At 42.9% G+C, this 15,300-nt stretch overlaps 3 protein-coding genes across 3 annotated transcripts; 1 reads left to right on the top strand and 2 right to left on the bottom strand.

The window, feature by feature from the left end:
* The first annotated feature begins 1,247 nt into the window (after positions 1 to 1,247).
* Positions 1,248 to 2,514, top strand: LOC131299615 (uncharacterized). The gene is made up of 3 exons (XM_058325202.1): positions 1,248 to 1,265; positions 1,352 to 1,971; positions 2,436 to 2,514. The coding sequence occupies exons 1-3, from the start codon at positions 1,248 to 1,250 to the stop codon at positions 2,512 to 2,514; spliced, it is 717 nt and encodes a 238-aa protein (XP_058181185.1).
* A 4,057-nt stretch (positions 2,515 to 6,571) lies between these two features.
* LOC131299614 (uncharacterized) lies at positions 6,572 to 11,562 on the bottom strand. Its single transcript, XM_058325201.1, has 3 exons — positions 11,339 to 11,562; positions 6,762 to 6,940; positions 6,572 to 6,699 (listed from the first exon to the last, which is right to left on the bottom strand). Exons 1-3 carry the CDS (start codon positions 11,560 to 11,562, stop codon positions 6,572 to 6,574), a joined length of 531 nt encoding a protein of 176 aa, XP_058181184.1.
* A 1,200-nt stretch (positions 11,563 to 12,762) lies between these two features.
* On the bottom strand, positions 12,763 to 13,248 carry LOC131299613 (uncharacterized). The gene is made up of 2 exons (XM_058325200.1): positions 13,103 to 13,248; positions 12,763 to 12,964 (listed from the first exon to the last, which is right to left on the bottom strand). The coding sequence occupies exons 1-2, from the start codon at positions 13,246 to 13,248 to the stop codon at positions 12,763 to 12,765; spliced, it is 348 nt and encodes a 115-aa protein (XP_058181183.1).
* Positions 13,249 to 15,300: the final 2,052 nt, after the last annotated feature.

Below are 15,300 nucleotides of genomic sequence, written 5' to 3'. Positions count from 1 at the left end.
ATACCTGTCTCCCCTAGAATTTCTTCGTGAAAGTCCAAAGTCTTCCAGGTGTTCCCGGATCCATTCTAACTCCCGGATCTCGTGCTCTTGTTTCTTAATCAAACGAGCATACTCCTCGATTTTTTGCCTCTTTTTATCGAGGACATCTTTGCTGTAGTGCACACTTTTTTGAGTGTGCAGCTGACTCATCTCTTCGGTGGGATTTACTCCTTCTTATGATGGACCTTGAGGCTGTCCTTCCCTCCCTGCTCCTGGAGTTGTGATGGACAGTAAGGGGGCGGCCTCTACTCGTGGTCCTCCCATGTCCGCCTTCAGGCTTTCTCGGAGCCCCTGGTGGAGATTTATCTCCACCTCCATCTAGCAGATTCTTTGGATCAAGTGGTGTTGTTGGATTTTCTTCCACCATGGTCGTTTTTTTTTTAGAGAACTCTATTGTTTCCCACAAACGGCGCCAATTGTAGGGGGATGAAAACAATTGGTGCTTAGAATAGCACTAGATTGTAACGGCTTCACGTGCCTCCTCACCGGAACCTTAGTTCATCGTTGGTACCCTAATCTGCAAAACAGACAAGGAGTGAGTGCACCTTTGCCTCTCGTGGCAAAGGCCCTCCGATGCCTAAGTTAGTATCATGCACTAGCAGAGAGACCCTAATTATCAGTAGGAAAGTAAGATCAATGCAACGTATAGCATACCTTTTTCCTCTAGGTTTACCTTATTATTTATAGATTCATAGATGCTTGCTGCCTAAGCATCTCTGTTACCTTAGGTTTCCTACTTCATACAGGAAACCTAACCCTCCGTGGATTCTTTTGACTAATTAACCGAATTCCCATACTCGTTGGGACTTCTTCCTTTTATGGGACTTCTTCCATACTGGGACTGTCTTTTCTACTTATCTCATCCAGGTATTGGGTTCTCCTTCTAGAACACTCCTACCCCCTTATTTCTTAAGGCTATCTTTCTAAAGGATTTCCCTCTGTTAGGTCATCTTATAGCCGAACAGATTGTTTGGACCAATGCCTTCACATGTCACTGGGCTTTATCTATGGTTTGGACCATTGACCTCTCGTGTCTTTTGATCCTTACCGTCGAACAGGTAATCCGGTCCAGTGACTCCACATGTTACTAGACCAGATGCTGAACTCTGCCCTAACAGGGTAGTACTACCTGCTTTATCTACCACGTGCTCTTTATATCACGTGTTCGGCCACTAGGGTTGACTGTTCGGGAATACCTCCCTACATTTATGGTTCACAGTGCCAAGGTACACTTTCCTTTAATTTCATCATTAAATACAAATCCATACTTCATCCCTATCACCAGTGTCACTGATTTCCAATGGTTTGCCAGGCAATGCAAAAAATGGTTGCCATGGCCCAAAAGCTAGGCCAGTCCGAGCCCCAGCATGCAAAGCTAGCCAGCGAGAATACCAAGTTGCAGCATACAATAATCAGACTCGAGAGAGAGAGGGACCAAGCCTGTGGGATGGTGGACGAGTTGAAGGGAAAGTTGGACGGCGCTGAGGACAGCCTGCACCAGAATCTCACGGAGCTAGAATTGAGCAAGAATGAGGCCAAGGCTTCTTACCAGCAGGGCTATAATGAGGGGATCAACGTAGCCACTGAGAGCTACAAAACTCAGATGCCCGTTATTCAAGATCAGATCTGGGTTGCTGCTTGGACAGCATGTCTGACAAAAGCTAGAACTACTAAAGCATCCCCTTTGTGGACAGAGAATGACCTCACTAGCATCATGGCGGCACAAAACAAAGAGATTGCCGAGGAGGAAGATAGTCTAGATAAGGAGCTCGATGCCAATGTCTCTGAGCAGCATGGTGTGGACGCCGATCAAAACGTTGAAGGGACCAACCCTGGCCAGAAAGAAGCCAGTGGTGGTCCAACTGATGGGAGCACTGTTGTGGAAGACACACCTGCACAGACCTCTCATCCTCTAGTCTTAACTGTTGACAAGTAAGTTAATCATCATTTCTCCCAAACAATAGTGTTTTCGTTTTGCAGGCCCTGCGTGGTCGTAGCTCTCGCCCTACGTGGCACAAGTACAATTTAGAAATTTGCTTAACACAGTTATTCGGCCCTTTGTGGCATAACACTTGATTTTGCTTGGCCCTTCGTGCCCTTCGTAGCTATAACCTTTCAGTTTTATTTCCTAAGTTTAATCATACTAGAATTTCATTGTATTCAACTAAGTGTTTCGTACTTAGGAAACAATTGCATATATGTCACCAAATTTCTCATACTTTAGACAGAAGCCCAAGTATTCTCATTCTTGGCTAAGATTGCATTCTCATGCATGCCCTTAAGCTTATTCATGTTTGTACTTGAAACACCTGCATGTTCTCGCATGCTCCCGAAGTGTGTTCGTACTTAGGTAGTGTTGCATATATTCGTATGCACCTAAGTTTATTCGTTCTTAGACAAAAGCCCAAGTATTATCGTACTTGGCTTAGCTGTATGCTCACATATGCACTCCATGTATTCGCGTACAGGGAGTAATTGAGCATGTTCACGTATGCACCCTTGGTTTCACATACTTGGATAGACTCCTAAGTATATTCGTACTTGGATAATTTGTGCATACATTCATATGCAACCCATGTATTCTCGTACTGGGAAAAATTAATTAATTGCACGTCCTCGTATGCACCCCAAGTGTTCTCATACTTGGATTACTTGGCTAAGTTATTTCGAACTTAGCCAATTTTACATGTTTACATATGCTCCCCAAGTTTTCACGTACTTGGACAAATTCCTAAGTTTCTCGTACTTAAAAAAAATTCATAACTGTAAATTTGTATGTGATGGACCCACTCTCTGCTCCCTAATACGAAGGGAAGACAAGTGCCTGGATTCGTATTCAAGCATCCAGAAAGAAGTGGAATAAAAAATTGCCAAAATAGAATTTTATTTCAGAATTAAAAACTCAATGGGGCGTTACGCATACCCCTTACAACTAACAACGAATAAAAAATAAGGGAATTTTATTCGTAATTCTCACACAATCACGATGTGCTTCCTAAAACAAAATGAAAAATAAAATGAAGTCTTTCAAACAAAGAACTTCCTCAAATTATGGATATTCTAAGGCCTTGGCACCGAGTTCCTGTCCAGGTCAGCCAATCGATAAGCCCCTATGCCCACAATTTCAGTTACTTGATATGGACCTTCCCAATTAGCCCCTAGCTTGCCCTCATTGACCACCTTGGTATTCCCGGGCACCTTATGAAGCACAAGATCTCCAATACCAAATTCATGAGGGTGAACATTCTTGTTATAGCTTTTCATCAACTGCTCCTGATATGAGGCCAAATGCACCAGAGCCCTCTCTCTCCGTTCCTTGGCAAGATCCAACTCGATTTCCAGGGCTCTGTTATTGCCTCCGCTTTCAACCAAAGCGGTCCTGTTGGTCGGCAAACCCACCTCTAATGAAATAACAGCCTCTGTTCCATATGCTAATGAATAGGAGGTCTCTTCTGTAGACCGCCTTGGAGTTGTTCGGTGTGCCCACAGGACCAGTGGCAATTCGTCGGGCCACTTCCCCTTTACTTTATCCAACCTCTTCTTAATCCCGTCAAAGATGGTTTTGTCGGACGCCTATACCTGCCCATTACTCTGAGGGTAGGCTGGGGTTGAGTAATAATTTCTTATCCCATATTGGGCACAGAAAGCTTTGAACTTCTTCTGGAATTGGGACCCATTATCCGTAATCAATAAATAATCAATAAATAAGGAACTCCAAACCGAGTGATTATACTTTTCCAAACAAACCTTTCTATCAAAGGTTCAATGATCTTGGTCAATGGCTTTGCCTTAATCCATTTAGTGAAATATTCTGCTGCTACCAACAGAAATTTCCTATTTCTAGTTACCTTGTGGAGTGGACCCACAATGTCCACCCCCCACTGTGCAAATGGCTAAGGACTTGTCAACAGCACCAAATCTTCGGCTGGTGTTCGGATCATTGGTGAGAATTTCTAACACTTCTCGCAAATTTTCACATACAACTTTGCATCTTCTTGCATGTGTGGCCACCAATAACCTTGGGTGATTGCTCGATGGGCAATGGATCTGCCCCAAACATGGCTTCCACATGTTCCCTCATGAATCTCATGGAGGAACTTTTGCACCATCTCGGGGTGTAGACAAAGCAAGTATGGACTAGTGAAGAATTTTCTGTACAACTTTCCTTCAAGTGATAGCCAGAATCGTGCAGATTTCGTCTTTATCTTATGGGCCTCCTTCTTATCAGTGGAGAGTGTCCCATCTCGTAAGAACTCCACTATTGGATCCATCCAACTTGGTCCTTGGTTCACATCCAAGACCAATTCCACGCTCTTTCCAATGCTAGGCTCAGCAAGATAATCTACTGCCACTCTTCTCTTGAACTCAGTTGGCACAGCTACAGCCAACCAAGCTAGTGAGTCTGCATGGGCGTTCCGCCCAGAACTTATCTACTCAATGTACACCTTCTCAAAAGTATCGAGCAGATCCTTGGCGGCCGCCACGTAGGCTGCCATCTTTTCATTCTTGGCCTTGTATTCCCTGGATAACTAGTTCACCATAAGTTGTGAATCACAGTACACCCTTATCCTTCTCACTTTTAGGGTCTTTGCACTTCTCAATACTGCTAAGAGTGCCTCATACTCTGCCACGTTGTTTGTTGCACTGAAACCCAGCCAAATGGATAGCTCTAACATTACTCCCTCAAGAGGAAAAAGCACAACTCCAATCCCAGAACCAGTGTTACAAGCTGAACCGTCAACGAACAATTTCCATTCCAATGGATCTTGTTCGGGCGGTGCCCTTCCCTTTCTGGCTGGTGGCTTAGGTACTTGCTCCTTTCTCGTAGGAGGTTGGGGAGCTACTATTGGGGAGAACTCTGCCACAAAGTCTGCCAACACTAGTCCCTTTATTACGGTGCGCGGCTAATAGTCAATATCGTATTGGCTTAGCTCCACCGACCAAGTTGACATACGTCTCAAGAAATCTGCCTTTCGTAGTAATGATTTCAACGGAACTCTGTGTAAACCACGATTTTATGACTCTGGAAATAATGAGGCAACTTTCTTGCTGTTGTCCTTAATACCAGGACCAATTTTTCTAAAGGCAGATATCTCGTTTCTGCATCTAGTAATGTTTTACTCACATAGTAGATGGGGAATTGCTCAGGCCCCTTGTCCCTTAGTAAACTGCACTCACGGCATGCTTTGACACTGTTAAATACAAAGTTAAAGACTCACCTGGATCAAGAGTGGACAAAAGTGGGGCCGCCGCCAAGTACTTTTTCAGGTCTTGGAATGCCTGTTTGCATTCTGCTCCCCATTCGTATCCCTCCCTCTTTTTCAGCAATTGAAAGAAGGGCCTACACTTGTCGCTGGACCGACTGATGAACCTGTTAAGGGCCGCGGCCATTCCAGTCAGTCTTCGGACCTCCTTCGTGGTCTTGGGACTTTGGAGTTTCTGCAAAGCCATTATTTGATTAGGGTTTGCATCTATCCCTCTTATAGTCACAAGGTGGCCCAAGAATTTTCTTGAGCTTACTCTAAACACACACTTCGAGGCATTGAGCTTCAATTTGTACTCTCTTAGAATCTCAAAGGCTTCTTGTAAATCAGCTATGTGGTCCTGCCTTTCTTTGCTCTTGACCACCATATCATCTATGTAAACCTCCATAGTTTTGCAGAGCAACTTTTTCAACATAATCGTTGCCAGCCTCTAGTAAGTTGCTCTAGCGGTCCTTAAGCCAAAAGGCATGACATTGTAGCAGTACAGCCCTCTTGGCGTAATAAAGGAAGTCTTCTCTTGATCGGGCCCGTACATGGCAATCTGGTGGTATCCTTGATATGCATCAAGGAAACTCATCCGTGCGTACCCAGCAGTTGCATCAACCAATTGATCTATCCTTGGGAGGGGAAAGCTATCTTTTGGACATGCCTTGTTCAAATCTGTGAAGTCTACACAGATATGCCACTTTCCATTCTTTTTCTTTACTACCACAGTGTTAGACAACCATTCTGGGTAGTAAACTTCTCATTTGGCCTTTGCTTCCAGCAAGCAGTCAACCTCCTCGATAATAGCATCCACGTGTTATACGGCTGACCTTCTCTTTTTCTGATCTCGGGCTTGTGTTGTGGATCCACATTCAAGTGGTGACAAATCACGTTTGCATCCACTCCTTGCATCTCCTCGGGAACCCAAGCAAACACATCAACGTGCTCCTTTAGGAACCCTATCAACTCTTCTTCTTTTTTGCTCAAGTTTTCCCCAATCACGAAATACCTTTCCGGATTAGTCTCGTTGATCTAGCTTTTCTTCAATCCTTCCACCACTTTCTCGGCGGGGTTCCCTCCGACATCCTCGATGGTCGGCTGGTCTGGAACCTCAATGGCTTAGACCAACTTTGCTTTCGGTGCCCTCTTGATTATAGAAATCAGGCACTACTGGGCAACCTTCTGATTTCCCCTGATCCTTTCAATGCCGTTTGATCCGGGAAACTTTACCATCTGATGGTAAGTAGAGGAAACTACTCTCATCTTGTGCAACCATGTTCTTCCTATAATCGCATTACAACTATAATCGCATTATAAGAAGACGGAACATCTACCACCAGGAAGTCGGTTCGCAGCACCACTGTTCCTGCCCGAACAGGCAGAGTTACTTTGCCCATTGGCCAGACTACTCCTGCACTGAATCCGACCAATGGAGTTATTGACTGCACCAAGTCCGCCTATGTTAGCCCTAACTTCTTAAACGCATCATAGTATAGCTTCCTGAGTCCACCAAGATCCTCTCCATGTCATATTCCCCAATTAATAGGGTTATGACTAAGGCATCATTATGTGGCACCTGGACTCCTCCCAAGTCCTCATCTATGAAGGCTATGCCCTCGTTGCATACTTCTTTTTCACATCCTCTTTTCTTCCTGTAACGCCCCTCAATTTTGGTCAGTAAAAATTTCATTAAATATTTGAATTTTATTTGAATTACTTATTTTCTCTTGAGTGGCAATATGACTTCTTATTTATTTTCGTCATAGTTAGATTTTGGTCAATTGATAACTCTCGACTAGAAACCCTACGTGACCAATTTAGTTGGAGGAACCGAGCAACCGACTCACCTAGTTACTAGATGAACCTTTTAGACCTTTTGAAACTTTTGAACATTTGCCTTTACCCATTGGTTCATAATGATTAGGGTAATTTTTGTCCATTGGATAATAAACTTTTTAAAAAAAAAGTACATGTAGTCTTTTCAAAATCTTATTTTAATAAAAGGTACTTGTACTCTTTTGTCCATTGGTTATTAACCGCAAGAGAAATTATTATCCATTGGGTAATAACCGCTAGGGAAGTTAGTAACCCTTGGGTAATGAAGTCTTTTGACCAAATAAAGTACCGATGTGACTAGAGAATCTTCCAGTAAAGTTGATTTGACTAGTCAACCTTTTCAACCCTAGAAAATTACTTATTTATTCCTTTTTATTAATTTGGTTTTATTCTTTGTCCTTTGGACAATAAAAGTTAGGGGAACTATTATCCATTAGATAATAGAAACCCAATTCTTTATATTAAAAGGGTTTTGAGCAAAGTACTTGAATAGACTTTTATAATTGCTTTAAAGTACTTTTTGATTATTTTATTATAAAAAGTTCCCTAATTATTATTGTCCATTGGATAATAAAAGTTAGGGTATTTATTATCCATTGGGTAATAGAGTTATTCTTTCACCAAGTACATGGGCTTAATAAACTAGTCATTTTTCCTAATTGCCCATGTGATGAAGTACCAAAATTTTATTTTGAAAGTACTTATTAGCCTTAGTAGCCTTTAAAGCCTAAATTTTCCTAAGTACTCTTTTATTATTTTGTATTAGGGATTTATACCCAATTGGATTAATTTATTGAGGAAATGATCTTCCTAGAGTACACTAGTTTATTTGTTTAAATCCATCATGTGTCATATTGTAATTCTTTATTGGGTATTTGATTTTGTAAATCTTGTACTTTGGTCCTTTTACTTATTCTTTCTAGTATATATACATATATATATATATATGTGTGTGTGTGTGTGTGTGTGTGTGTACTTGAGAGAGAGAGAGAGAGAGAGAGAGAGAGACCCGAGAGAGAGAGAGGAAGGAAGAAAGAAAGAGATGGGATTGTACTTTGCTTGATCTTCCATATCTTCCTCATCCTTTCAAGTTCATGGGAGAATCTTTCCCCTAACCAAACTTAACTCCCCATTTGTACTTTCATGCTTTGTTTAAAACCAAATCTTGTACTCTTGTCTCCTTTCCTTGCATCAAATCTCCCATAGTCCAATCCAAGGACTAACCTAGCCTTGCAAGCTACCTTATTAGGCCTTAGTCTATTTTTGCCTAATGACAACCTATGATGGACCTTTATGACACAAATCCTAGCCTTTATTAGCCTAAGATTTTGACTACAAGCTAGACCTAGGTGATAACTACCTAGATTCACCTAGAAAGGCTAAAGATCTTATTGCTTTCTTAGCCTTACACCTAAGATATGATTTGGACTAGGCATGGCATGACATGTGATGTGGTTTGACAACTTAATGGAGCAAATCCATGGGTGATATGGAGAGAGGGGGGCCGGCCTTGTAGAGTGAGAGAGGGAGCCAAGATTTTTCCTATAAATAGGACCCCATTCCAAGCATTTCAACACACACCTTCTCATTGCTCCAATTTCTCTCTAGAAATCCTTATTCTTTCTTTGTTCTTGTTAGTTCTTCCTTTGTTCTTGAGTTGTTCTTGAGTTCTTCAAGAAACTCATCCAAGACCGCCACTAAACCGCCACCCGACTACCCTTCGATCCATAAAGTAGAGTAGTGTTAGTCAAGAAGAAGTTTCGAGAGAAACCATTCTCTTTCGAAGCTTCCGAAGGCATTCCGTAGGAGGTTACTCCGTCCGATAGCCGACTTGTCTTACCATAGCCGCCCTACCTCCAAGAAGTAAGGTAGAATCCCTTGTCCACTAACTCAACGTATAAGTAGGATTCCTTGTCCCCTAACTCTACGTATATGTAGTTATCCTTATCGTTCACCCCAAGTATAAAGTAGATTATCCCTATCTACTACTCCTAATTATATGTAGTTCATCTTTACGTACTTATCGTTTGTTTAGAAGTATTTGTATTTTGATCTTTAAAGATGATTATGAGTATGCATATATGAATTGCTTGTATTACTTGTGGTGTGATAAACCATAAGTGATTTCACTCCAAAGACGTCTGTACATGTGGCGTTGTGCTTTGAATAAAGCATAAGTGATACACTCCAAAGGCGTCCGTACATGTGGCGTTATGCTATACGTGGTGATTGAGCGTGATAGGTAATATAGAATTGGATGATCTTGTTAGAATGATTCGTGCTTGTTTTTGTCCTACCGCGGAGTCTATACATGTAACGAGACACGAGAACCGAGGAAGTAGAAACATGACACCTAGGGTGTGGTTAATGAAAGGAAATGTTTTTCGAGGAAGGAAATATTTTGAAACAACATAATGACCGATTTCGGGTGGCATTATGGGAGTTGTGTGTGTGCGTGTGTAAAAGACATGTTTTGAAAAGGTTTTGAATTTTCGAAAACCGCAATGTGGCCGGACGTGGTAGCCCATTGTGTTGTGTGTGTTGAAAAACCCAATGGGAACCCAGAGCGGCGGAACCATTGTGGGATACTCAGGAACCCGGAGCGGCGAAACCGAGGGTTTTGAAATGTGTGTATTCCCATGGGAACCCAGAGCGGCGGAACCATGGTGAGGTATAGCTTGGTTATCCGCGGTACGGAGCCAATGCAAATATTTTTGTGTGCCAATGGAAACCCGGCGCGGCGGAACCATTGTGAGGATACTCGGGAACCCGGCGCGGCGGAACCGAGGTTGGGTGTGTAGCTTGGTTATCCGCGGTACGGAGCCAATGCAAATATTTTTGTGTGCCAATGGGAACCCGGCGCGGCGGAACCATTGTGAGGATACTCGGGAGACCGGCGCGGCAGAACCGAGGTTGGGTGTGTAGCTTGGTTATCCGTGGTACGGAGCCAATGCAAATATTTTTGTGTGCCAATGGGAACCCGGCGCGGCGGAACCATTGTGAGGATACTCGGGAGACCGGCGCGGCGGAACCGAGGTTGGGTGTGTAGCTTGGTTATCCGTGGTACAGAGCCAATGCAAATTTTTTTGTGTGCCAATGGGAACCCGGCGCGGCGGAACCATTGTGAGGATACTCGGGAACCCGGCGCGGCGGAACCGAGGTTCTTTTCCATTACTGGCCAAACATCCCATTCTCATTGGGTATCTTTCTCAGACCCTATATTCTCGGGATCTTATTCCTTAATGGAATACCACTGTTTCTGGATTCTTCCAGAATGTTCCCTATGCTCCAATACTTGACTGAAGTTCTTTCTTTTGTTCGGCCATCTCGTTGCCGAACAGACTTCCTGGACCAGATACTTCACATGTAACTTGGTCCAAACGTAATCAGAATGTCTCTATCTGCCGAACAGTTTATGCTTTTTTTGGATTGGAATTTGAAAAGTTTTTTGAAAAATAGTAGGGGTAATAAGTGGAGAGAGATAGAGAGAGAAATGTTGAAAGTAGGGGGAATCTAGGGGGAATTTTTTGAAAAATTCTTTTTAAGTTGCAAAGAGAACAAAGCATTAGTTTACACCACTGACTACTCATGTCATTGGCCTTTAATTAGCCGAATAGACTGCATGGATCAATGACTTCCCATATCATTGGTCCATATCGCTTTTCACCATACTGCCCGGCGATAAGTCCTGTCATACTTTACCATGTGCTCCCAAATATCACGTGTTCGGCAACTAAATGTATATGCTCGGGAATACCTCCCTACAGCTACTCATGCTTCTTGACCGTAACCCTAGTTTGTCGTCGGAACTCTAATCTACAAAATAGACAAGAGGTGAGCGAGCGCACCTTTGCCTCTCATGGCAAAGGCCCTCCGATGCCTAAGTTAGTATCACGTACTGGCAGAAAACCTTAAATAACTGTAGGAAGTATCGAATAATGCAACGTATTGCGTACCTTTTACCTCCAGGTTTACTTCATATTTATAGATTCATAGATACTTGCTGCCCAAGTATCCATGTTGCCCTAGGTTTCTTACATCGTATAGGAAACCCAAAATATTTTGGATTCTCGTTCCCTTATCAATTCATTACCTTAGTCCTTTTTAGGACTTTTTTCCATAAGGAGCCGAACATCCCATTCCTGTTGGGTATCTCTCATTGATCCTATTTTCTCGAGATCTTATTCCTTTACGGAATTTCACTTTTTTGGAACCTTCCAGAGTGTTCCTTGCATCTGATGCTACTTTTCCTAAAATTCTCCCCCTGTTCGGCCCTCTCATTGCCAAATAGACTACTTGGACTAGTGACTTCACATGTCACTGGTTCTTTATCAATCCCATAGACCAATAACTTCTCATGTTCATTGGTCCTTGGCCCCGTACAGACTTCCTGGACCAATGAATTCTCATGTCGTTGGTCCATATTGTCGATCACCATCTTGTACGGCGACTCATCTTGTCTTACTCAAACCATGGTCCCACGTACCACCCATTCGGGCCCTATTTCTACCTATTCGGGAATACCTCCTTACAGCTTTATTGGTCTAACAACTGTGACATATAGCCGCACCCATGCTTAAGGCTCCTGAATGCCTCACTCACTCCAACTTTAGACCCAATCCACCAAGACTGGTGTGGTAGCACGTACACCCTGCAAAAGACTTAAGCTCGAACTACCTACTAAGAGATAGATGACATTAGAACTGCCCAGCTCGTGTTATCCGGGCGCCAAACAAACAAATATACAAAAACAACATCAAAGACACCACCCGATCTTCACGCAATCGTACGAGTCATACTTTTCTTCCCATGTCTCACTTGAGAGGTAAGGCACAGGTGGCTATACTAGACCGTCGAAACTTGTTACATCAGCGCTCGAAGTAAAATTCACCCCTTGACCTCGCCAAGCAATTAAGCACAGCATCCCCTATGATTGAAACAAAGTGAGACAAGACAGAGCCTAGCGCCAAGGCACGGGAATACCAAGTCTCACCCAAAGACCTAAACTACCCCCGATAGGGGCATATCTGGAAAGCATGGATCATTAACTGTAAACTACTACAAAGAGAACTAGTTAAAGTCCTATACAAAGATGCATTAGTGAAATCTTATCAAGTGAATACCCCAAGACATAACAAACATGCATAAAATATAAAAACAATATTTACAAATGTACAAACACAAAAAGATTTAATATCAAAGCTCAAAGCGTCCAAGTCACAGCTGGACTCTGCCAAACAATTAAGTCCAGCGTTCCCTAAGATCATAACCAGGTAGGCAACAAGATAGAGCCAAGTGCGGTAGTGGAACACGGGAATACCAAGGCCTAAACTAAGATCTATACCACCCCCGTTGGGACAAATCTAGAATACATGAGTGGTGCAAATCTAGAATACGTGAGTGGTGCACTATGAATTACTCCTATCAGAAGAACAAATGAAAGTCCAATGTCACTGATATTAAAATTTGCCCTTACTAACCAGCGCTGGGCACATGATCCTTTTTTTAATAATGGCATGCGAAGCTATATGTACCCAAGTCAATGGTGGGTACCCCTTGCCCGAGGGCTGGGTCCAACAAACAGTTAAATTTAGTGGTTACGCTTTTCGCTCCCCGTGCAAATTAAGTTAACACCCAACTATCCAACAGGGTCATCAGCATAAACATGATTGACCAAATCCTCATTGGGCTCACCAATTTCGAAGCCACCAAGGAAAGGCTTAAGCCTTTGACCATTCACCTTAAAAGAAGAACCATTACTCAAGCTTTCTACTTCTATCACCCCGTGAGGGAAAACAGTTTTAACAACATAAGGACCGGCCCAACGTGAGCGCAATTTGCTTGGATGGAGATGCAAGCGAAAGTTATACAATAATAGTCTTTGACCCGGTTCAAAGTTCTTACACATAATATTCTTATCATGCCTAGCTTTGAGTTTTGATTTATAAGCACTAGAATGGTCATAAGCATGATATCACATCTCCTCAAACTCCATCAATTGTAGCTTCCGGTGGGCGCCGGCGAGAGGTAAATTGAAGTTGAGCTTCTTGATCGCCCAATACGCCTTGTGCTCAAGTTCAACCGGCAAGCAAGCTTTTCCATAGACGAGTCGGTAGGGAGACATACCCAAAATTGTCTTGTACGTAGTATGGTAAGCCCACAAGGTGTTGACCAAACAAGTTGACCAATCCTTACAGGTAGGATTAACCGTCTTCTCCAAGATATTCTTGATTTCCTAATTTGCTAGTTCCGCTTGACCATTCGTTTGAGGATGGTAGGCCGTTGAAACTTTGTGAATAATGGAGTACTTCTTCATGAGAGCCGCAATCGACTGGTTGCAAAAATGTGAGCCTTGATCACTAATGATAGCTCTCGGCATCTCAAATCTTGACAAAATGTTGTCCCTCAGAAATTTGACCATAATAGAATGATCGTTAGTGCGCGTAGGAATTACTTCTACCCATTTGGAGATGTAACCAACCGTCAACAAAATGTAGAGGTACCCGAAGGGCGAAGGAAAAGGGCTATAGACACCCCAATTCGGACCTCGGAGGGTCTTTAAACATCCCAATGATGAAATAAAGGAAAAGATACCTTTGCGAGCTTGGATAAAGGACTCCTCTAGCCCAAACCAAAACCTCAAAGCCCAAACCAAAAGCCCAAAAGCCCTAGACTAGACCTAAAATACCGCACAGAACATTTCTACACCGCACGGCATAATAGAATTCATTAAGCCGCACGAGATCATGAGGTTAACCGCACGGCATTTCAGGTAAAGTTCTGACTGGCTCAGCTAGATGTCGGCCACACCCACTTGAGCCACAGCTACAAGTTGGCTAAATTGAAAAGGCACTTCTGGCCCACCCAGAAAATACCTCCACCATTTGAATTCAAAATCCTTGGCTCTTGCCTATAAATACACCCCTCCACTCAAGGGAAAGGGGCTTGGAACTCTCTTTCTCTCTCATCATGCTTTCACACCCACTCCTCACTTCCAAGTCTTGAGAAGATTTGCTCTAAAAACATTCTCTGGGCTTTTTCTTTCTCAAAGTCCCCCATTTTTCTCCTCATCATTAAAAGTGAATCCTTTTACTCACTTTAAGATTCCAACTACCTAATATACCCATCTATTACACGTGTCCACACCTCTCTTCTTTCAACCGACCTCACCAACGCTCATCCACCACCATCCGTTCTCATCCAAGCTCAAGATCAAAGGTAAAAACCAAGTTTCCTTGGGTTAGGCTCCGTCTTGACCCTGAGGGAGCTTCTTCTGTTGTCAGACTTAACCCTGCTTTGGTTAAGTTTTGACTTAAAAATCATTTTTAGAAAACAAAATAGCCACTGACCTAAAGGCACCATGTCGCGCGGCGTTTCAATATGTCGCACGGCGTAGTGTGTTCAGACGCACGGCGTTTCATCAGCAACTGTTTTCTTGTTCAAACTGTCCAAGTCAAAACTATCTTCCATAAGGCCTGTTTCTGTTGTTGAGGAAACCAGTCATCAGTGTTTTCAGAACAAGATCACATCCACAAGCCATGACCCGTTTTATAAACAAGGTTTTCTTGACTATTTTAATCGACCAAACGTACTAAAAGTTGTTTTTCGCCATTGGCTTAAGGAAAAATAGTACTGTTCTGAAACTGGTCAGTGGTTGGATATTCTCTGATGTCTTTAAAGGAGTCACGCACAGGGTATCTGGAACACCGGGCGCTGTTTTGAGCACTGATAACAGTCAGACAACAGAATAGGTAGACCACACAGCATTTCACAAAACCGTGCGTGGTTTTGAGATAAGCCGTGTAATAATGGTTTTGATCTGGACAGTTTGCTGTTTAGTTATTTTCATTCCATGATATCATGCTCTTATCATTCATGTACAGATGGCACCACGTGCACGCCAATATGATATATTTTCCCATGTCCCTTCCCTTCTTACTTGCTTATTAAAGAGCTCTATTTTCCAAAAGATTCATGAAAACTTTCCCTTTTGAAAATGTTTAGTAGAGACCGGTTTCACCGGGCGAATAGGATGCTTTTCGACAAAACCTTCCCCATTCGTAACATGGCTCCCGGACCCAAAGTCTTGACGTTTTTCGCTAGACCAAAAGCCTTTTTCAAACGAGTCATCGATTTCTCGGATCATCCATCTTGAAAATTCGGGTGGCAACTCTCT

The sequence above is a fragment of the Rhododendron vialii genome, chromosome 9a, assembly GCF_030253575.1.
Source record: "Rhododendron vialii isolate Sample 1 chromosome 9a, ASM3025357v1".
Taxonomy (NCBI): Eukaryota; Viridiplantae; Streptophyta; class Magnoliopsida; order Ericales; family Ericaceae; genus Rhododendron; species Rhododendron vialii.
The sequence above is the reverse complement of the archived record's forward strand: the minus strand, read 5'-3'. Positions and strand labels throughout refer to the sequence as shown.